Consider the following 23,146-nt stretch of genomic DNA (forward strand, 5'->3'; position numbering starts at 1 on the left):
GCCCAGCCGCGGGAATGTGGCCTTCTCATCTAGCATTTTTTATTCCCCCACGTTCTCCCCCTTCCCTGCTTTGCCACGGATAGAAGCCACTTTAATAAAATTATTAAATAATAAAAAAAGCTGTAGCCCCCACCTCGATGCAGCAACCATGGAAACCGGATCAAGGGGACACCTGTACATTTCCATTCTGGGCTTCTGCTATCTGAATATACAGAGGAGCACTAATTAAAAACCCATCGCTAGTGGCAGCAGAGGGAAGGCACTGGGCCCAGGAGAAGGGGGTGCGCGGCTTGGAGGCGCGCCAGGGATGGTGGGCGGAGGAGTGGGTCCCCAGGAGGGGACAAGCCATCCCCTGCTGCCACCCCGATGCTCTCATCTCCCTCCTGGCTCCTGCAGGAGGAACGTGCGTGTGCCGGCCGCCAGTGGTGGGGAGGACGAGGCAGCCCCAGCCCCGCTGCTGCCCTCGGTGCCGAGGGGCTCAGGGGACCCCGTCCCCGGGCCTGGGGACACGTCCCGGCGGGGCAGGGCAGGGCCGGGCCGCGGGGCCGTTGGGTCGGGGGCTGAGCCCCACGCCGGGAGGAGCTGCGCTGCCGCACCGACACGGGGTGCGGGGCGGGGGCAGGCGGAGGGGGAGCAGCTCCGCCGGCGTCGCCCCCCGGGGCTGGCACCGGGTGCTGCGCCATCGCCTCCCCGGCGGCGCTTTGGCACCGGGGCCCCCCGGCCGGGGGCGGGAGGGCGGCGGGCGGCGGCGCGGGGGCGAAGCAGCGAAGCGTGAGATCTCGCACCTCCCACGGGGAGGGCGAAGGCTGCGGGAGGCTGCCCCCCGGCGCCGCCAGCTGCCTCCCTCCCCGCACCAGCGCAGTGTGCGGGGCCGCGGGGCCGGGACGCGGGGCCGGGACGCGGTGGCCGGGCGGGGCCGGCAGCTCCCCGGCCGCGAGGGCAGGGCTGCGGGGGCCGCTCTGCGCCCTGTGCTGTACGCCCCGGCTCTGCACTGGATTTCGGGGGCTTTATCGCCTCCCTGGGAGGAAGCTCCTCTCCATCTCGCACGTGTGCACCCAGGAGGAAAAGGCTGTGTTTAACCTGCAGGTTTATTTTTGCCGACAGCTAACGGCAGCGCCTGGAACATTCCCCTGTTTGGAGTTAAATTTTGCTAGAGCTGAGTTTTAGTCATTGTTGTCAAAAGCTGTCTCCTCCACATTTATTTCTTGAAAAAGCTCCTGGCGTTGAGCTGCTGGGAGCCCAGTGGCCAAGGCCTGGTGCCTCCACCCACGGGACACGGCCGCAGCGTTCCCTGGGGGGCCGGTGGGCAGCGAGGCTGTCCCCTCCCCTCAGTACAGACGTGGGACCCGTGCCATCATCCATGTGGTGCACAGAGCACAGTTCACAGGGCCCTGACTGCCACTGGACTCAGCTGCGCCTGCTCCTCGGCCCCTGCCCAACCACAGAGCTTGCTCCCCCGGCACGGGGCTGCGGCCGTGGGATGGGGGCTCCGGCAGCGGGGGGGGTTCCTTGGGCTCCAACCAAGAGCTTCCACCAAGGGATGGTGCTGGGGGGCTCAGCAGGGGCAGGTGGGTCCCTGCATTGCCTGCTGCCCACCCCACCACTGCCCGTCCCTGCCCACTGCTGGCCCCACAGCCCCAGCAGACAGCTCAACTTTGGGGAGAAGAAAATTCCTCGTTTCCATGGGAACCGGAGAAGGAAAGTTTCTGGGGCTGGGGCTGGGATGGAGCCAGCTGGGATGAGAGCGGCAGGGCCAGCGGCACCCCAGGGCTGGCCACACTCTCCCTGCTCCCCTCCTCTCCCAGGGCCGGTGGGTGCCCGTCCCGCTGCCAGCACCTCGCGAGGCACAGCCTGGGCGAGCAGCTCCGGGGGCTCCTCGCTCCCCCCGCGCTGTGTCGGGCGCGAGCTGACATTTCGCTCTGCAGCTCAGCGCGTGGCGATGCAGAGAGAGCTCTAATCTGCTCGTCTCCTCCTCCCCCTCTTCCCAGAGGCAGGAGCTGTGGCCGGGGAGAGCAGTGGGGCTCTGGCTGCTCCTGCTGGGCTGGGGGATGGAGGGGACAGAGGGGACGGAGAGGACGGAGCTGTCCCAGTGCCTTCCCTGCCGCTCCCTCCCATTGGGCTGCAGGGCCAGGATGCCGGCAGCAGAAACCGAGGGTGGTTTCGGAGCCCCCCGGCTTCTCCTGCCTCCTCCTCCCGCTGCTCCCCGCTCTGCCTGCACCCAGGCCGGCAGCAGCCCCCCAGCAAAGGGCTGGGCCCAGAGCCCTGCGCCTCTCCTTGGGGTGCCCGAAGGGGCCTCGAGGGCAGCACAGGCAGCGCCCCAGGCCTGGTGAACAGCCCCAAAGCTCTGCCTACCCACCCAGCCATTGGAAACCCCCAGCTCCAGCCCCATAAACTGGGACCCTGCCACCCAGCCCAAGGCACCCCTGGTCCCTGTGGACTGTCAGAGTCCTGCCAGGCACCCGGACACCCTATGCAGCCCTGGTTCCCAGTGGCTCAGCTCCAATTAGCGAGGCCCCTGTTAATTTTTCCTGCTCAGCAGCTCCCACCAGCTGTTAATGAGCTCTCACTGTCCCAGCCACTGCCAGCCAGGGGCAGGGGTCCCACAGCCCGGGGGTCCCGGCACCCTCCTTGCATCCACAGGGCCGTGGTGCGAGGCCGTGACACCATGGATGTGGGAGCAGGGTTAATGATGCCCTGAGATGGATCCGACCTTGCCACCTTCCCACCTCCCAGCTTCACCTGCGGCTCCCTTCTCCCTGCCATTATCTGCATGGATGCCTGTGGATTTCATTTCCATATTCATGGTGTTTTAATGACCCTGTAATGTCTTTATGGTCTGCAATTAAATGTGGAATCTTTTTTTTTTTTTCCTTCTTCTGCAGATTAGCATCTGCATAGGATCATTTGTGGCATTTGAGCAGAGGAAGGGAAGGCTGTGCAAGAGGGAGATGGGGTTAATTAAACTTCAGAAATCAGCGGGCTCCAGGCTGCTGCTGTCTGCTGCCGGTGCTGGGTGGCCACGGCTGGGGGGGGTCCCGGCCACCCTTGGGGCAGCTCCTGGGGGCTGGCAGGGCTCAGCCAGGCACACAGAGGCTCTCAGGGGTGGCTCAAAATGTGCCTCGAGCTCCCAGCCAGCAGCAGGCCAGGATCTGGCTGCTCTTGGCAGGGGGTCCTGTGCCCATCCCAACCCCGAGCCCCCCTCTTCAGCCCAAGCCCCCCGACAGTGCAGGCGGCTGTCCGTCCGTCCTCCAGCGTCCCAAGGCAGGCAGGCAGACGGACTGACCGCAGCTGGGAGCAGAGCTACCCCAAGCAGGGCCAGAGCTGGGGGCAGTGGGGAGGTGGGGGGGTGGCTGCGGCCCCCCCCCCGCAGAGCAGAGGCCGGCAGGGCTCCAGCAGGGCTCCAGCAGGGCTCCCATCACCGCTCCTGGAGCTAATGCAATGGGCGTCTCGAGGCCGCAGCCGCCGCGGGCGATGGGCCGTAATTGGGTTTCAGCTGCGAGATGGATGGGGCCGGGCTGCCAGCGAGCAGGAGGAAGAGGAGGGGGCAGGGTTGTGCTGGGGGCAGCCCCCCCCCGCCACCCGCTGCCCCTCTGCAGGCTGCCACCAGCCCTGATCCCACTTCACTTCATGGGGCGTTGGGGACGGGCAAGTGCACGGGTGTCCTGGGGGGCAGGGACCCCCTCCACTGCCCCCAAACACCAGCGGGTCTCTGCGCCCTTGCTGGCATGGCCGGAGCTTCTTGCCAGCCTTGTCGCCACCTCCTTTCTTCACAGACAGGTTTGGGGCCAGATCCTGCTCGCTGGAGCCCAGAGGATGCTCACAGCCCCCCAGTGCTGCTGTGAGTAAAACCGGAGTGGGGGCTTGGAGGGTTTGGGTGCCTCCGCATCCCCGTGCACCTCTCCACGTCACCTCTGTGACCTGCAGCATTGCCTCTGTTCTCCTTTGCAGGAAGCAGTTGTGTTCGTTACCTGCACAGCTACGCCATGGGGGCAACCAGGTAGGGAAATTGGGGCAGGAGCTCGCCCCCCGCGTGTCTTTCCAGCAGAGGCACAGGGGAGGCTGGGGCTGGCAGGGGCTGGGGGGCTGCGAGCCCCGGTGCTGGGGGGGGACTCTGCCCACTTGGCCCTCCCTTGAGCTGTGCCCCGGGTGCTGCTGCCCTGGTCGGGGTGTGCGGGGAGAGGACCCACGCTGCACCCGTCCTCGGGGTCCCTTCTGTCCTCCCTGCATCCCACTCGGGGCTGGCAGTGCCAGCAGTCCCCAGGTGCTGCAGGTTCCCCGAGTCCAAACGCCTACCTGAAAGCCTAAATGAGGAGGTTCTTTGTGAGTAGCACAGCTCCATCTAGCATTCGTGACAACTGGTGCTCCTCTAAGGCTTAATTCCTAACTACTATTGTGAGAAGCGCTGAGAGCCTGAAGGCAGGCTGCAGCACCCTCCCTGGCTGTCCCACGCACCCCACGGCGAGGCGCAGCGTCCCCTCTCCCCGGGCAGGGGCCAGGCCTCGCCCTTGTTCATACAACTTTGTCCCACCAAAACTGCTTTTTGAACCCGTGTAAACTCTTCTACACCTACAACACCTTCAGGCCAAAATGTTCCTTTGCTGACATGTGAAGTGTGGAAGTATTTTCTTTGTCTCAGAGCTGCAGACCTCGCCTGAGAAGAAGCACGGCTCACAAGGCAGAGGAGGGCAAGGAGGGCACGGTCAGCTCTGCCTGGTTCTGCAGCCAAATCACCCCTGGCTTCACCCAGCACCTCTTACCCTCCGTTTTGCTGTCCTCGTCCGCAGAATAGTAAACCAGGGTGCTGGGAGATTCAAGGGCTCTGCAGCCTGGTGCCGTGGGCTGGTTGTGTGCCACTTTTGGGATGCTGGCTGAAGGGGGAGTTACCGCACCTGCTAATTCTGAGGACAGAAATGAACGTCCTGGGCAAAGGAAGCGTTGAGAAGGGTTTTGCCATTCCCTCAGGCAAGCGCAGCCGCTTGGAGAGCCTCAGCCTGGCAGTTGTCATCACAGTCATTAAACAGAGCACCAGAAGCTGGCACAGACACGGATCCAGGTCACTGGAACTGTGCTTCTGGCACGGAGCTCGCGCACTGGGTGGCGCGGGGCAACTGCTGTGGAGAGTCAGGAGGAGGGTGCTGCAGAGAGCCCTTCCCTCCGAACTTCTGGGACAGTGCAGGGCCCTTCATGAGGCTGAGGGAGAGCTGATGGCAGCACAAACTTGGGCTCGCACAGGAGCCTGCGGCCTCTCGCCTGTGTTCCCTGCAGGGCTGGGGATGGGTAGCACACGGGATGGGTGCGGGCAAGGGCCCCGCAGCAGAACCCGTACCAAGGGCACACGCGGCAGCTTCAGCCGCCTCGGAGCGGGGCTGCTTGAGCCTCATCTCCACCCCCCGGACGAGCAGCAGGGCTGCTCCCAGAGTAAATCGCAAACAGGCTGAGGGCCCAAGAGCTGCCGCAGAACAGTCCCATTTCCCCCGGTCCTGACCCCAAGTCCAGGCTTCTCTGCTCTTTGTGGCGATGGCGCGTACGGACGCGATCTTAAGAGCCAGGCGGGAGGCAGCGAGCTCTCGGGAAAGCTCTCAGACAGGCGAGGCTGCTCGGCCCACGGAGCAAACAGCAGCTGCCCTCGGCCGGGCCCCTGAGCGCAGGCACGGAGCCGTGCGGGGCAGGGCCCTGCCCGGGGCCCGGCCTCAGGGGCGGGGACCCCCCCGCTGCACCCCTGGGGTCGGCCGGGCCCGGCGGCTCCATCCCCGGGGCCGCCCGGTGCCACCGGGGCCGCGGGCCCGGCCCGGGGGGCGCTCGGTGCTGCGGCTCGGGGCCGGCCCAGCCGGGCGGCAGCTGCCCGAGCCTCCGGTCCGCGGCCTCGAACCCGAACCGAGCCCCGGGGCGCTGCGCCGGGCCCGGGGCGAGCGGCGGCTGCCACCGGGACCGGGACCGGGACCGGGACCGGGACCGCCACCAGGGGGCCGGGCCGGGCCGGGCCGGGGGGGGCGCCGCGGGTGCGCCCAGCCCCGCTGCAGAGCCCGGGGCCGGCCCCGCAGCCAGGCCCGGGGCTCCCGGAAGGCGCCGCCGGCCCCGGCCCCGGCGCCCCCCGCCCCCTGACCCCCGCCCCCCGCCCCGCCGCGCCCCCGCCGCTCCCCCGCCCTCGCGGCGCCGCAGCCAATCAGCGGCCGCCGCCGCATCCGGGCCCCGCGGCTCCCCCGCCCCGCCCCCCCCCGCCGCCGCCGCCGCCGCCGCTCGCGCCCGGCCATGGCGGAGGTGAGCGCGGAGCCGCCGGGGGGCGGGGAGCCGGGACTGGGACCGGGACCGGGGCCGGGGCCGGGCCGGGCCGGGGCCTCCCCGCTCCGCCCGCGCCCGGCCGGGGCCCGGGGAGCGGCGCCGCGGAGGGCCCGGCGCTGGGCCCGGCGGGCTGGGGGGGGCTGCGGGGACGCCGCGGAGCCGCCGGGCGGGAGCGGGGCCGGGGCCGGGGCCGGGCGGGGCCGCACGGGCGGGGTCCGGCGGCAGAGAGCGGAGCCGCGGCCCCGGGGCTTTGGGGCGGGCGGGGCGGGGCGGGGGGTCCCGGGGGGGCGGCTCCGGGGGGACCGGGTCCCGCCGCCGCCCCCGGCACCGGCCTGCGGGGCCCGAGCGGGGCCCCTCCTGCCCCGGCCGTTGCGATCCCCCCCCCCCCTCTTCCGTGCCCGGCCACCCCCGAACCGGCCCCGCTGCTGCCCGCAGGGCCCCGCCGGGGGCGCGGGGTCGTCGCGGGGCGCCCGGGAGCCCCCCGAGCACGGCTCCGTTTTCGGGGTGCTCCGCGGGCGGGGGCTCCCCTCTGCTGCCCGCCCGGCCCCGTGCTCTCGGCTCGCCTCAGCCCGGGGGTCCCGGGCGAGGTTGGGCCGCGGAGCCTCGGCCTCGTGAGCGGTGCAGGAGACCCCCCCGCGTCCTGTCCTTCGCTGATTTTTTTGCTCTTTCAGACGTGCAGGCTGCAGAACAAACCTTTCTGCCCTTACCTCTTCCCCCTGGCTCCAGCCGGGGCTCGCAGGACACGAATCTGTGTCGCGTGGCACGGATGGGGCAAAGGAGTGAGGAAAGCTTCGCTCACCGACCCTGATGCCCCCTCCAAACTAGCTGAGGAAATCGCTGTAGCTGTTCAAACGGGAGGGCTGGGAGAGGAAACCCTCTCTCTTTTTCCTCGCTTTCTTGCGAGAGCCGCTTCAGCCTGGAGGGCTTCGTGTGGCAGGGCTGGGACGGGCGCAGCCAGCGCGGTGCTGGGACGCGGCCCTGGGCGTGCGAGGAGCTCGGGCCCTTCCTCTGCAGCGCTGCCCGAGGCGCGGCCGTCGCTGCGTCTCCTGTGCTCAAAAGCTCGAGTCCAGAGCTGAGAAGGGAGAGCTGAAGTCACCTGAAAAGGCAAAGACAGGAGCCTGCAAACAGCCGACACCGGTGTAACTTCTGGGAGAGGGAAGTTGTGCTGGTGCCTGAGAAGCAGGGAGCGGCGGAAGGAAAGCAGCGGCAGGGAGCGCGGGGCTGCTCCCCAAGGCTGAGTGACCCGCGGACGTGGAGGCGCTGCTCCCCAGCATCGGGGGCACCCTCCAGGTAACCGAGTTCACTGCTGTGACCTCGTCTGAGAGCCCCCGTGGTGCGGGGACGCCTGGTAGCGCCTCCTCAGCGCTCCTGCCGTCTTTCTGACGCGTGCAGTGCTCTCGGCTTTCCCCCGCTCCTCTGCCTTGTTCGTCCTCGTCGCGGTCTTCTGGATTCGTGAATGATTTGGGGGTTGGTTCAGTGTCACACGTTTAAATTTGGGTGTACAAGTGGGCCGCTGTCTCTGTCTGCCACTTGTGTCTTCTTTCCTCGATGCAAATGCAGCAGCGCTGATGGCTTTGTGGTGCCTCTCAGCAGTTCCTGCTTGTCCTGGTGCTGTGGTGCTGCTCTGGGGAAATAAACTCCTGAGTAGTTAGGGACTTGGCATCCTGGCATCCTGACTATTAGTCCTCGTTCCAGCACTGATCTTTGACACAAGATCTCATCGATGCTGAGGTATTCTTGACATCTTCTCAAGCCAGCCCTTCCACGGCTGACAGTTTTGGCCTTCGTTTCCCCAGTCCTTAGCGTGCAGCCCCGTATCGATCCTGGCGGCAGGGAGGCGCGATCGATGTAGCGGTCGTGGTCTCAGGGAAGAGCTCTGCAGATCACTCGAGGCAAAAGAGAGAGCGCGTAATCCACACCCGTGCCCTTTTCATGAAAATGGGATTATTTGCTTGGGAGGATTTCTCCAAGAGGGCTTTGTGCGTGGTCACATCCCAGCAGGGCCCAGAAGAGAGGCGCTGTCACCTCCTGAGGTGGGAATCCATCTCCTGGCGTGGCTGTCCCCACGGAGGTTGGCCGAGCCCTTTCCATCCTCGTCTTTTGCTAGCCAGGAACTCCTCCTCCCTTCTCTTCTTGGCTCGTGTGGCTGTTGGGCTCCGTCTGCAGCCTGACGAGGTGGTCTCCAGGGGGGCTGTCCTGCTGCTAATGACCAGGCACCGGGGACGGTGAGTTAAAGCTCGCTTCGGCTGGGACTGGAGGCATCTCTTCAACGTCTGGGAAGAGGAAGGAGCAAGAATTCCACAGCCGCTTTCAAGATCCTCGCCCTCCCTCCCTCTCTCTATCTTTCTCTCATGTGGGAGCATCTTCTGATGCCTTCCAGACCGGCATCGTGGCAGTAATTACATCTCGCAACCAACCAGCTCTGAGTTGTTACAGAATTTGCAATGCGCGTTGAAACGCCCGAAGGCACTCATTCAGAGCCCAAAGTCCAGGGTGGCTTTTTTGGTGTATACCTGGCTCTGTTGGTAGAGAATCCGTTGGGATTTGAACCTGTGCTGTATTTCCTTGAGTTCTCAGAGCCTTGTGCAGAAGCACTGGGGGTGTCCTGGCTCCCCCTGCCTGAGAGGGGAGCAGCGGGAGGTAGCTGAGGGCCGTGAGGAGGTGTCAGTGCTGCCGGGGGGACCGGCACTCGGAGCTCCTGCTGCAGTCAGAGGCTCTCAGCTCAGAGGCATTGCCTAATTACCTCCTTGCTCCCTACCTAGGCTGAACTTGATGAACAGCATTTCCAGCTGCATCAGCCCAAGGAGCTGCAGATGTTCGGGCTTGTTGTCCAGGCCTCAGCCCCTGTTGCTGCCTAAACTTCTGACCGAGCACCACATGCCAGAAAGCAGGTGCCTCCTCTCGGTGTCTACCTGTCTCATCCTCTTTCCACCTCACCTCTGCTACTTCCAGCCCCCCTCGCTGCCCACTCAGCTCTGAGTTTCCTTGCTGACCCCTCTGAGCCTCCTGGATGCGGCGAGGCGCTGGGGGCAGCTGGCGTGCCGTTGATAAAAATGCGGTGTTGGAAGCAGCGTGGCATGGGTGTGCTTAGAATGATGGCTTAGGGTCAGAATCCTTCTTTTAGGTAAGATGTAAGCCATGAAGACCTGTGGTCTTAAACTGGTGAAGGGATAAATTATTATTGGAAAACTGAAGGTAAACTGGAAACGCTGCCACATGCGCTTAGAGACCGAGGGAAAGGTGATGAACCCCGAAGAGAGGAGCTGTGGGAGAGCTGTTAAATAAACCTGGCCAGAGCTCTTTTTGCACAGCGGTTTCCAGTGCTACCCTGTGTGTGTTTATTAACTTTTGCTTTGAAACTAAACTAATTGCGTTTGCTGGAGGGGTTAAGCGGCTGGAGGTGCGTTACCCTTTAAAAATGGAGAGTTGTCTCAGCCATGTTCTTCTCTTTCCTTGAAGGCTTCGGTGGGCAGGCAGAGTCCGAGGGTGGTGCCGTACCCAGCCCACAGCCTATGTCCCGGAGAGCCTGGCCTTCAGAGTGCCGCAGGTAAAGCCACGGTCTGTGCTTCTGTTCGTTGGTCTGGTTGCCAGAGAAAACAGGGCTCCTGTGCTCAGCCTGTCCATCCCCTCCCCTTCTCCTTCCGACTTGTTTGGAACCTGGTGGGTGGTTCCGATCACACTTGACAGGCAAGAAAAGTCTTAAAAATGCCAAAGCTCCCAGAAGCGTCTGTGCTGGTTCTCCCAGTAAATAGTAATTATCCTAAAAGTGCCTTGAGTGAGGGGAAAGCTGCAGTGTGCATTCGGATGTTGTCATATCAGGGAATCCAGTCAGGAGAGAACCATAAATACTCAGAAAACCTTCAGGTACATCTTTCAGTCAGTCATGGGGCTTGCAATGTAGGAGCCAGGCTTTGCTCACGGTGCTCACGGAATGACTTCTGCTGGTTGTGCTTCCCAGCCCCTCTCACTCCTTTCTGCCTGATCTCTTCCGCTGCCTTATCATGGCCACACATGCACGAGGATGGGTCAACCTGAGCTTTGTCACGTTTTAAGATTTGGTTCAGGATGATCCAATGCCCAACTTCTTTAATCCCTGCAGTTGTGTCAATGGGCTCAGCTGATCACCGACTGAACCTAGCAGAGATCCTGTCGCAGAACTATGGTGTACGGGAGGAAAGGGAAGAAGAGGAAGATACTCAGGAGAAACAGAAATCCTTAGAAGAGCTGGAGAAGAGTTTCAGTGCCTCTCAGGTAAAGGCGGGAGGGGAAGGGAAATTACCTGCTGGATTTTCTTGTTTTCTTTGCCAGTGCTGGTACCATAGATCTTTGTGAGAAACTGTCTTGCTTGCTCTGACGGCTGTGTGCTGTGTTTTGCTCCACCCATCAACAGGTCTTAGGTTTAAATTTGGGTAGCAAATAATTGGTTTGCCAGCCGGTGACAGCAGTAAATTTTGGAGACTTTGTCTGCCAGGTAGGTGCTCTGACCACGTGGAATTCCTTCAGCCACCCTGCTGAAGAGCCATCAGCTGCTGGGCGATGTTCTTTCCGCAGAGGTGATGGATGTGGTCCTCCAGTGGGTAGTCTTTGGGGAGGCCTCAGAGGAACACAAAGCACCTTCCTCACAGATTATCTCTTCGGGTCTGGCACAAGAATAATGCAGTGACTTGCTGCAGCCCTTCTGTATAAATACAGTTCTGCTCTTTGGCAACTCTTCACCAGCATGAAACCTAGTATAAAAATAAACATATTCTAAGAATACCCTTGACCGTATTTGTTTGGGGTGGAAGTTCCAGGCTTGTCCATACCTTTAAGACCAGGCTGTGGTGGGTCCTGGTGGACATGCCTCCTTCATTGTGCAGCACTGCCCAAGGCATTCAGAGCCCCCAGAAGAGCAGAGCTGCTTTGACTGCCTCTGCAGGTGTGTTCGCTGCAGCTGCTGTTGTACTCGGCGATTGTTCCATTCCTGATGAAGCTTTGTCTTCCTCTTGCTCAGAACAGTGAAATGCCATTTGAGGAGCTGCTTGCACTTTACGGCTATGAGGCATCTGATCCCATCTCTGAGCAGGACAGTGAGAGCAATGATATTACTCCAAATCTCCCAGATATGACTCTGGATAAGGTAAGAGCAGCTGTCAGCTCGGGTGTGTGCTGTTGGGCTGTGCTGTAGGGTGCTGAGCTGGCGGAGAGCTTCAGGTGTCTAGTAGCTCTCCCCAGTGGAGCTTGGAAAATGCCAGGGAAGGGCCTGCCTAGTTCTGGTGTCCCAGCGAGGGGGCAGAAATGTGAGTGTGCAGGGGATAGAGGAGACTGGGGGAAGGAGAGCTGTTTTGAAAAGGACGCGGTAAAAATCCTTTATGGAACGTAGGTAACAATTCTTTGCACGTAGGTGGGTCTGTGGATGGTCAGGGAAGGTTTGTGTCTTCCTTCTGAGCCAGCTGATGTAGAAAGTTGTTTCCTTATGGGGTCTTTGAGCTCTGTACGCTGGGTGGGGGTCTACAGAAAAGGCCTTTTGCTCCTTCTCTCTCTGGCTTCCATAGGAAGCCATTCTCCTCTTGATGCTTATAGAAGTGCTTCTAGGGAGGATAATCCAGGGGCGGCAGGGAGTGCAAGGCAGAATCTGTCTTTGAAGAAGCTGTGGGAGGGTGAGGAGGACTGTGGATGTGGCCGCCCTTGGCCAGAAATGTTTTACTGTAGGCCTCACACACACCCACCCCCTGCTTTTTTTTTTTTTAATTTAAAATATTTTTCACTTTCTTGTTGTTGTTAAAAGGAACAAATAGCGAAGGATTTGCTTTCAGGGGAAGAAGAGGAGGAGACACAGTCTTCAGCTGATGATCTGACTCCATCCGTCACATCCCATGATGCGTCAGACCTATTCCCAAACCAGCCTGGCTGTATGTGTTGCTAATTTCTAAGTAATTGTTTTGTACTTAGATGTTTTGTGCAGGTTAGGGCAGGGACATATTTCTTTACTTTGTCACTAAGTTTCCTGAGTTACGTTTTTCCATGTTCTTTCTGGGGCTGCAAATAAACCTGAGTGCCAGTGGGTTCACCCAGCACCAGTTAGGATGTGAGTGTAGATGTGCAGGGGGATCAGGAGCAAATTGTCTTTAGCTGTAACTCACAACATTGGTAAGGTGAGATCTGTTTTGCTGCCTGTTGTAATTACAATCTGCTGGGTCTGACACCTCTACAAGTGAATACATTCGGTAGTGCTACTGGTCTGATACGTTGCGGCAGTTCCTAAACATCAGAATGTGCAGGAAGCCAGAGGGAATGGGAGACTTGGTATAAAGTGATCTTATTCCTTCTGCTGTCTTGCAAAATGAGGGAGTCTGAGTTCTCCAGGTTGGTTGGCACCACCTGCATGGCAAGTGTGCAAATTGTCTTATTTCCATTTTCTGCTTTTAAATATGGGTAAGTAGTCACTGAGGACCATGCTGAAAGTAACTTTAAGACAGAAAATAAAGGGATGGGAGGAACATAGAGCAGTAGTAATAAACCATTTCATGACAACAGATCTCTTCCTTTCCCACAAAGCAAACAACTTTCTTGCTGATGAAGACAAAGAGCCATGTTCATCTCCATGTGCTTCCTCCATGGCTGAGGATTCAGAGGAGGACTCCATCCCATCCAACGAGTGTAAGAAGGTAAATGATCAGAGTGCATCCAGAAGGGGAGCTGAGGCAATGGGCCTGAATTTGGGGAAAGCATGACGCCAAAGCACTGTGGTATTTCCCCAAGAAGTTTTCTTTCTTTATCTTCCTTTTGCTCAGTCTTGCATTTTGTGGAAGGCAGTGGCAGACATGGGTTGCAAAGTGTATTTTTTATGCGATCTTGAAATCTGCATCTGAAACTATTTTCTGCTTCAGATATGGAAAATGCTGTTGTTGCCTTGGTAAATCAGAACTGCAATCCATAGCCCTGTAAAAGTGAATTGCTGTGCGATGTTCCCAGTGGGTTTTACTGAGGGGGAACCATCATATGAAAGAGAGGAGCAGACTTCCGAATTCATCCTGGTTATGAAGGTTGCAGGAGACCTTTAGCATTTCTTTATCTCCAGCTCTAGCTATTTGCTATATATCTTTAACATTAAAACTGTGTAAATACCTAAGGTCCCTAAAGTATGATCTGGTTGGTTGTAAATCTTTCCAGTTACCCTATAAAGTAAGTCAAGGCTCCCGAGAAGTAATGGTGACACTGGGGACTGCTGATATATGTTGGCCTCGTGGTGTCATAGCCCTTAAATCATGCGGTACGCTTCATTGCCTATGCGGAGTGTGTTCCATTTCGATTTACTGACTTCTCTGTGATGGTGTTTCAGGAGATCATGGTTGGACCTCAGTACCAAGCCACTGTTCCCATCCTCCACTTGAACAGGCACAGTGAAAAAGGTAAGGCCACTTGCTTTACGTATCTTGTTTGGTTGTAGGGCTGCTGGCCTGGCCATTTGAAGGGGCTCAGTTCACCAGTTCTGCTCTGCATGTCTAGGCTTAGCACCTCTCAGTAATGACATCAAAATTTACAGCTGTACCTAAGCTAGCTTTTAAACTAGCTTATCTGAATTTGGCGAGTGACGCAGCTACAGACACACAGTGAAGACTGGCTTGGTGGGATGACAGGTTTGGAGAAAGGGGGCTCAGCTGTAGCCAAAGAGGGAGATGCTCTAATTTGTTTTTCTCTGACATCTTCCTGAAGTAGCAAGAGTGTTTTTCATGTAGTACTCCCTGGAACTAATCAGTTCCAAATGTGATAGCGTGTCTGCAGAGAAGATAGAGTTGCCTTGATTTGCAGATTGTCTAATAACTAGTGTAATTCTGGCAGCAGCTTGTTGAACTTCTGAAGAAGATAGCTAACAGAAAACCACCTCTTTAAAAATGACTCATTTCCTCCCTAGTTCTTTTAACCTAGCAGACTAAGCAAATGATTTAAGGAGATAAAAGTTATCAGTTTTGCAGGTACCATTTCAGATTTTCTTGCTGTAGTTCTCAGAACTTTTTACTGTCACTTAATCAGGAAGTTTACGATACTCTCAGTACTTCTGTACTGAAGACCATGGATTTAGTGCCTGTTTCCCGTAGCCTGTACATTTGCATCAGTGCAAAATGAGATGAAACTTGCAGTAGATCCAGATGGTGGTCTTCTGTGCCCTGTCTGTACTTCCTCTGACCTGATTTTACATGGCTAAGGAGTGGGTTCCTTTGCCTGTAGAAATACACGAACAAGTAAATCCCATAGGGTGCTCATGTTATTATGACCCCTATAACCTCCCTGTGTCAAGGGGGTTGGAGTTAGGTGATCTTTAGGGTCCCTTCCAACACAAGCTATTCAGATGGTTTTCTGAATAGAAAAATCACTGTATTTCTGATTATTTTTATTGCAGAATCTCTTCTTGCTTTCCTCTGTGCTGCAATTTTACTTAACCCTCTGTCTGCATGGTTGTGTGCTTTGTTCTCATGGACCAAGAGCAAGAACCACTCAGTGCTGCAGTGTGCTGCTGCTGTTTTGTCCAGGTGGAGCAGCTCAGAGGAACGTGACAGCCTTGCAGATGCTTAGTTTTGTGCTTAGGACAGAGGGGGTCTTGAGCCTAAGCCAGGCTTATAGCTCAAAGCTGCCTTTGCTTCCTAGTCCTTTTGTTTACTATATGTGGGAAAACACAACTTAGAACATGGGGTTTTTAAGTTGCCACGATTGATGAATCAAAGCAACAGCCTTTGAGAGCATGGTAACAAAAAACTTGTCAGCCAACCCTCTGAAGAAGCGGAAACCAGACGAGCCTATGCCTAGGGCTCTAAAAGAGGTATAAGCAGTAGTAAGCTTATCTGCCTCCAAAATCAGGAGGGGAAAATGCAGCACGTTCACACAGATGGTCGTCATCCCTAGTGCCAGGTTAGGAGTCCAAGCAAAGATTTTCTCCCTTCTTCTGCCTCTGCCAGGCCCAGACACGCAGAGCATTTCTTAAAAGCAGTGGGATTCTCTGATTAGCTTATTTCATTTTTTTGTTTTTTTTTCTGTTAGTCTATGAAAATGAAGATCAGCTGCTTTGGGACCCAAACATCCTTCCTGAGAGAGAGGTTGAAGAGTTCCTATATTGTGCAGTGAAGCGGCGGTGGGATGAGCTGTCTAGCAGCAGCCTGCCAGAAGGAGAGATGGTGAAGGACAATGAACAGGTAAAATCTCGCAGCCAGAGATATTAGAACGATGCTGGCGTAGTGGTGCAGCACTTCCTTCAGAGATCTTGAATGAGACCCACTTGAAAAGAGACTGGTATCTAACTTTTGTGATCCTCTGCTCCTGCTTCATGGATAAGTGAGAGTGCCTCCCAAATGGAGTCTGAGGGTCTTCACTCTGCTTTTGGGAAGACAGGAAATGGCTGCAGTGGGTCAGACCCTGCCTAGCTTAGTACTTGCCTTCTAAAGCTGTTTGTGGAAGGCATCTGTGGATGCTTGTGGAAAATGTGGAATGGGCAGGGCAAGTAAAGGACAGTTAGTTTTGACTGTATTGTCTTGGTATCCCAAAATCTCTGAGACAGAGCTTGCAGGAGGACAATTTTGGATCTGTTCTCTATAAAATTCTCTGTCGTCTTTTGAGGGCGGCAGAAGATCAAACATCTAACTAAGAAACCAGAGCGGTTGTGTTTCCTCTAAGGTAGGCAGGTTAGATTCTCACAATAAGCCCAGTATCTGCAGAAACACGGGAGCACACCTGTAATCCCTCGAGTTGCTGGTAGAACTGCGTCGTTTCAGTCCTAGGGTTTGTAATGCAGTTCTGTGAAAAATGGAATGATGTATGCTGGCTGCCACGCTAGGTTAGTGGAAAAGTGGCTCCTGGGAAAAATAAGTTTCACAAGACAAACATGAGTCATGCAGAGGTCTGCTTGCGGTGTGTTGCTGTCAGTCACTTTCTTTTGTTTTCTAGGCATTGTATGAACTGGTTAAATGCAATTTCAATGCAGAAGAGGCATTACGGAGGTTACGGTTCAATGTGAAAGTTATCAGAGGTGAGAACCCCTATGTCTGGATTCCACTCCGAACACTGAGGCACGTGTAACTCCTCCAGATTCTGTATGCTTCCTCCAATCCCTCTTTCTGCTGTAGATGAGCTTTGTGCCTGGAGCGAGGAAGAATGTAGAAATTTTGAACATGGCTACAGGGTCCATGGGAAAAACTTTCATCTTATCCAAGCAAACAAGGTAAGAATGTTCACCCCTGCATCACAGTAAGACAAAGGGAACGAGGCAGTTGCATTTGCACCAGAAGTGTATTTTGAGCCTTGGCTGATGCAGGAAGTTCAGGACTGCTGAGTTCCAATCCCAGGCTTTGTGTTGACTCATGCTAGCAGGTGATGGGCTGTTCACTGCCCTGCTCTGCCTTATTTTCCAGGTGGGAGAAGTCACAAACAACACTGACCTGCATGAGTGATGTCAGTTAATTACTGATTAGCCCTTTCTGGAGTCTCAAAAGTTCTTTCCAAACTCTCAGCCCTTGCAGTACTTCTGTGAATGAGTGAGTTGAGCATGTGGATGTTTTGTAAAGTCCCCTGGGGTCCTCTAGAATGAAAGATGCTGTCGTAGGGAGAACTGGGCCCCAGGACATATGCTGCTATGCTGGGAGTTGGCAGAACCAGAGAGTCCAGTCCTACCACTGATTCACTGTGGGCATGTTGACACTGGCCAGTGAAAATGGATGCAGGTTTGCTCTCTTGGTGTTAAGCGTGCTGCTGGAAGTGCAGGAAGGTCCTGCATGAATGTACTGTGTGTGAACCCACACCGGGGTCTGCGAGAACAATTGTGCACCATGGGGAGTTACTCCTCTGGCCGGTTACCGCCTTGGAAATCTCGGTATCTGCTTCTGTTCTGCAGTGCAGATGTGTCCATAGCAATGTAAATCGCTGTAATGCACTTCACTTGCTGTGCTGATAAAACGGGTGAATAACCCTTGCTCCACGAAGCGCGTCTGGATGCGTGGCGCTCTGACTGTGGTGTTTCTCCTCAGGTCCGCACCCGGTCAGTGGGCGAGTGCGTGGAGTATTACTACATGTGGAAAAAGTCAGAGCGCTATGAGTACTTCACTCAGCAGACTCGTTTAGGAAGGAAGAAGTACGTCCTCCACCCTGGAGCCACGTGCGTGGAATATTCTCACACTAAAATTAGTAATATTAACCTCCCAGTGAAGATCCTGGCTGCAAAGCACCTCTACTTTAAAGGCGGCGCTTTCTGCTCTAGAAGGTTTCTTGGGTGGGAGCATGCAGAGGTTCATGGGGTGTTCTCGGAGCATAATGCACTGTTAGCGTGGGAGGGGACACTTAAGCAGTTATTTGCTTGGATGTGGACTTTCTTGTGTCAGAAAATAGTGTTTTCTTTCAGATAAATGCATTCACAAGAAAGATTAAGGTTATGGTCAGGGATTCAGGGCTGATCTCAAAAAGTAATTCAGTCGGATGCAATTTTGGGAAGGGATTTTTTTACATACAAAAATACCCTGTTTCTGATTATTGGAGAATTAATTTCTTTCCCTGCAAATAACCTTCGAGGCAAATTCTTCGCTTTGAAATATATGTTAATTACAGCAAATACTTTTCAAAAAGGTTGAAACTGAAATGTTTTAAGAGGTCAAAATGAAATATTTAAGTTAAATCAATTAAAAATATTAGCTGTTAGAGCTTGAAAAATGTTTAAGTCTTAGCTTTTTTCTTCTGACTCAAGACAGGAAAATACCTGAAATCTCAAATTTCCCCATGGTAGAAAATATTTTTTTTGTCTCTTGCTCTTTGCTGGCATGCTGACATTGTCACAACCCAGTGCAATCATCCCATGAAGCTGGCTGCTCCCTGCGGAGAGTATTTGGCCATTTGTTTTGTTATGGAAGAGTCAGAGAGCCGGGGGGCAGAGCTCTGTGTTTGGGAAGCTTCACAGCCCATTCTGGTTTGATGTGGGCTGGTCTCAGGCACCCTGACTTAACCGTGGGTATGGACGTTCCTCCTCGTGAGGCCTCTACAGCCCTGCTGCTTTATTTGTTGGTGGGTTTTAATCCCAGTCACTGTTTCTCCTGCCTGTATCTTTCTGCCCAGCGGGTGGTCACAGTTCTGTCTGTCTTTCCCCACAGGGATTACGCCGACAATGACTTGGATGGGGGTGAGGTAGAAAACGCCAGTCGTTCTCGGAGCTCCCCACCGATTCCCTCTGCCACCAGCTGCCTGGACTCTCACTTTGGCCAAGATCAGCTAGCAATTGAGAGCACAGGTAACTGCCTTCTCTTCTGTCTGCCACGGGGACAGCTCCCCTCCCCCCCTCAGCAGCACAGACCCTCCTTTGCCTTTCTCGTGTTGCTGTTATCCAGCTGCTGCTCTTCTCCCTGCCCCTTGCCGGTGTGCTCCCTTTCTGCCCTGAGTCAAACGCCAGCCCTGGGCAGTGTGGTGTAGGTAAAGGAGGGTTGCCTGTCCCTACGCTGAGCAGTACTGGCTCCTTTAGAGTTGGTCCTGCTTCAGATGTGGAGGGACGGCCTAAGTCGTTCCCAAAGCAAGAGAATTTGTGTGAGCTTTGGGTACCGGAGGCAGGCAGTTGCTTTCAGTGCACCTGCCTTAATTAGTGGACACTGGCACGTCCTCCAGAGGTGGATTTAAAACACCAGAAGTCAGTCTGTGCCTGTTAGCTGCCGTCAGAGAGAGGTGGCTGTAAGAAGACTCACAGAAAGCCTGAAACGGGTTCATTCCCTCTCTCTGTCCTACCACGGACAAGGGCTTTGTGTTAGCACCAGCCAGGAGATGTACGCTTGAGGGGACAGGATTTAGGGTTGGGTTCATCTCAGAATCTCATTTGAGGTTTCCCTTAATTTCCATAGAAATACTGGTGGCCTCCTGTCTGCTGTCTGCATCTTGCCTTTCTTTGGTAGATGCTGTCAGGAGTTTTGGTTGCTATAATAAAGAAACATCTTTGCCATCAAACAAATACTGTTCTGGTTAGGTGGGATTGAGCTGGATTCTGGTTTTTATACGTTATGGACTGACACTAGTTTTATTTCACTTGCTGCCTCCCACCCTTTCTTCCTCCCTGTCTGTCCATCGTCCGTGCACTTCCCTCCTCTGTGGTGCGCAGAGCCTCTGAGCGTGGAGAGCACAGCCTGCAGCCTGGGCAGCATGAGCGAGTCGGGGCAGGGCTATGAGTGCAGTACTCCTTCGGAGACGAATTGTTCCTTCGACCCCGCCGAGGAGACCTCCTCAGGCACGCTCTCGGCTTCCTGCACACGGCATCCTGTCACCCCCTCCGACACGGGGCTCTATGCTTTGCCGCCGGCAGGACCAGGACTAGCAGAGAAGCAGGAGACGTTGCAAAGCTCTGGTGAGACGATAACCATGGACTTCACTCTCCCTGCAGACATTAATGAGGGCTTACCTTTAATTGCTGGCCCTGTGGATTTGGACAGAGACACAGAGGCAGTGGTGGCCCCTGCGCAAGTGTCCTTATCGGTCACAGATTTTGGCCTCATTGGCATTGGAGATGTAAATAGTTTTCTGACTGCTCATCAGGCCTGCCCAGCACCCGTGGCTCGGTCAGAGCCCTTGTCACAGTGAGAGTCTTCAGTCACAAACCTGTCACAAATCCACCAAGGACTTTGACCTGACTGAGTGAAATCCTGGAACTTCCACTGTTCTCTAGGGACAGTATGGAGCTGTTGGTCAGAATCCGTCTTTCCATCCTCCTTGATCCAAGGCTACAGTGAAACCAAACACGTTTCTGCTCCAGCATGTTCCGACACAATCACACAAAGCTGGTGGCCAGCTTGGGTGAGGGGGGAGGCCCACGGCCCCCCATTTTGTTGACCGTGTGTCACCCCAGGTCTTGCCAGGCTGTTGGGAGAGTCCCTGCCCCCAGGACCAGGGAGGTGTCCTCTGGCTCCAGTGGAACGGTCTGAGTGCAAAAATGTGTTGAGAACAGGGATGTTTCGCAGGCACTTTGGGGCTGGGGCAGAGGATGCAGTCTGGAGGTCCAAGAGCTTAGGAAGTCAGCATGGAGCACAGCCTGCCTGGGCTGCAGGGCTGCTCACCAGTGGAGATGGGCATGGCGACGCCAAAGGAAGGTGAGGAGTCGTGGCTGCTCACCCGCACGGTGTGCTGCAGTAGCAGTCCTTCTCCCCGGGCCCCTTCTCACAGCTATCCTGCGCTCCCGAGCTGAGGACCGTAACAGGCACTCGCAGTCCTGCCTTCAGACCTCCTGGGGCTGTGCGTTGCTCCCTGCCCACACTGCCGCCAGCTCCGGCTGGGGTGTCGCCTGTTCCAGTCCTTTGGCTGAAGCTTCGGGTCTCGGAAGGGGCGCTGTGCGGTGCGGCAGTGTTGTGCATGCTGAAGCCCGTCCCGCCTTCCCTTGGGGTGCTCTGCCATGAACTGGGCCAGGGAGATCTTGAGCTGGGAGTCGAGGCGGTGCTAGACCCAAAGTGATGTTGGCCTTCAGTGCTGCACTGCTGCCCCCTTTGTTCTTGGCGGTGAATAACTCGATCGTTTCTGGCCCTGCTGCACTTCAGGAGGGTGAAACGCAGCTGCCACCTCTGTAACGCCTCAGCTCCTTCCAAAAAATTCGCTAGCTGGGGAAGGAGGAGGAGCTGGATGCAGGAAGAGAGGGCCAGAAGGGGATGGTGATCGCTGAGTTGACCCTTGCTTTGTTGGGTGCCTGAAGCTAGAATTGTGGAAGTGGAGAAGCAGCAGCTGCCACTGCGCAGGTGTTGGGAAGGGGCAGCCGCTGCCTGACCTCCCCGGGCAGTGACAGTGAACCAGGTGAGGATGTGCGTGATGGCAGGAGGGAGCTTCCAGCCCGTGTCTCCCTGGAGTCACCACAGCAGGGCCGTGCCTCCTTCCTAGCGCTGTGCACGCTGCGGGCACCTCAGCTCCCCGCGCACCCCGCGTCGGACACCGCCGCTAGCGCCGAGAGGCAGGCAGGAGAGCGTGCGCAGCGCAGCCCTGCCCCTTCCCACCTGCCTCCGTTCTTCTAAAACATCGCCAAAAATCTCTCTCTTCTGAGAGAAACGTGTGTCCCTGCTGCCAGTGGCGTTTTGAGGAGGGGACGAGGGTCGGCACCGAAGCGGCCAGCGGCTGTGCAGAGCTGTGCTGGCTCAGAGGAGCGGCTGTGGGTGCGCTGAGTCGGAGCTGGTCTGCGTCCCGCTTATGTGCCAGGTCTGGGGCTCGTCACTGGCTTATGTCCACGTGTTCTCATTCCCTTTTTCCATGCAGGGAACACTGCTGACTTGCTGGGCAGGGCTCTAACGCAGATGTTCCCTTCCTCCAGCCATTTTCTCTGCTTGGGAAGGGTTCAGGTTGAGTCTTTTTGCTTAATTTGGTAGAGGTCTTCAGGCGCTGATCCTGCAGCTGCTTCTGTGGGTTTGGAAGATGAGTAAAGGCATCAGCCTGGGACCCCCTTTTACCCGGCCCAGCGAGGTTGTGCTCACTCCTGCAGCAGGGGCTTGGAGACAGCACCGGACAGCTTCATGGGGTAGCTTAGGATCAGACCTCATCTCCCCCTTTCAGGCCCCAGACCCATTCGCCTACGTGAGTGGGGTGGGTGCTTGTTTCGGTCCCCAGCCAGCCCTGCTAGGAGGCGCCGAGCTGCAGACACCGCTCTCGTGGCCAGGTGTTGCTCTGTGAAACGTGCTGTAGAATGGAGGTCTCACCTCTGGCTGCTCCCAGCTGCTGGAAACAGAAAGCAAACACAAGTGCCCGCTCCATAGTGGAACTTCCCAGGCTGTGATTCCCCTTTTCTGGGGGAGAGAGGAAGCTGCTTGGCTGGAAGGGGAGGAGGTGGCAGGGTGAGAGCATCTGCAGCCCTCCCAGGGAGGGTCAGGCCTTGGCGTCTCCTCTCCATCAGCCAAGAATGTTCTTAGTTTTTCCTGAAACCATTTTTCTTTGGTTTGTTTCAAGCCCCAATGAAGGGAGAGGAGAGGCTGGAGGAGGCAGAAATGTCTCTTATTTATGTTATTCAGTGTTGTTTACAGATTCGCATGGGGTCTTTCAAGATGAGCGCAGCGCTTTTCCCACATAACTGTAAGGGAGAGGGGTGAAAAGGGCTGGGGCAGGGCGGGGAGTCACGGGGGAGGTTTGGTTTTGGTTTTCTTGGGGTTTTCTTTTTCCTTCTTACAAAGCACATTCACTTTGAGACGCTCCCAATGCTGGACTCGTCCCCTCACCCCCAAGCCCTACACTGTGAAGTGATACTGCCTTGAAGACCCCTCGCCGTTATTTATTTAATTAAAAACCTAATTTGAAAGCAAGCAGGAAGCCTGTCTTGGTTTTGGAGACTGAGGTGCCACAGCCCTGCATGTTGGGGTGGCAGAGGTGAGGGGGGGTCCTGGCCTTTTTCATCTCTCTGCCCCAGCTGAGTGCTCCGGTGCCCCACAGGCAGGGGCTGGGCGTGCGGCCGCGCGTGGCTCCGGGGTGAGGCGTGGGCTGGGACGGAGCCCAGAGCCCTGCGGGGTCGTGTCCCCCACCTTGGGTGCTGTGATCCATGGCTGTGCCCGACAGAGCCCAGCGGTCCTGGCACAGCCCTCCAGAAGCTGAGCTCAGCCTCTTCTTGATCACAGCTGCTTCTGTTTGGTGCAGAGCGTCTTCAGCAGGGGCTGGGGGAGTGCCAGTGCCCCAGCTCCGTGGCACGGTGCTCCCATGGCAGGAGCCTGGGCGAGCTGCCTGGTGGCTGTGCTCCTGTCCCAGTGGGCTCGGGGTGCTTCCCTCCTTCCTTCCTGTGCCTACACCAGGGCTGCCCTCACAAATGGGGAGGAAGCCCAGCTTCCTTGGCTGAATTTACCTTCCCAGTGCTGCGTGTGGAGGTGTTGAGGTGTTCGCTGCTCTTACAGGTGCCCTGGCTCTGAAAACGGCAGCGCTGGGACAGCCC

The 23,146-nt window shown here is 56.7% G+C and overlaps 1 protein-coding gene across 3 annotated transcripts; it reads left to right on the forward strand.

The window, feature by feature from the left end:
* The first annotated feature begins 6,213 nt into the window (after positions 1–6,213).
* Positions 6,214–22,523, forward strand: MIER2 (MIER family member 2). 3 transcript variants are annotated; one of them, XM_082780297.1, is made up of 14 exons: positions 6,218–6,258; positions 9,042–9,170; positions 9,739–9,826; positions 10,379–10,530; positions 11,273–11,398; positions 12,047–12,170; positions 12,817–12,926; positions 13,601–13,670; positions 15,295–15,446; positions 16,195–16,276; positions 16,374–16,468; positions 17,271–17,398; positions 18,381–18,517; positions 19,370–22,523. In XM_082780297.1, exons 4-14 carry the CDS (start codon positions 10,387–10,389, stop codon positions 19,843–19,845), a joined length of 1,644 nt encoding a protein of 547 aa, XP_082636423.1. In that variant the 5' UTR covers positions 6,218–6,258; positions 9,042–9,170; positions 9,739–9,826; positions 10,379–10,386; the 3' UTR covers positions 19,846–22,523. The 3 variants fall into 3 exon arrangements, with proteins under 3 accessions (XP_082636421.1, XP_082636422.1, XP_082636423.1); XM_082780295.1 differs by lacking the exon at positions 9,042–9,170 and having other exon boundaries at positions 6,214–6,258; XM_082780296.1 differs by lacking the exon at positions 9,042–9,170 and having other exon boundaries at positions 6,214–6,258; positions 17,271–17,374.
* Positions 22,524–23,146: the final 623 nt, after the last annotated feature.

This window comes from Aythya marila, assembly GCF_965140915.1.
Source record: "Aythya marila genome assembly, chromosome: 27".
In the NCBI taxonomy this organism is placed as follows: Eukaryota; Metazoa; Chordata; class Aves; order Anseriformes; family Anatidae; genus Aythya; species Aythya marila.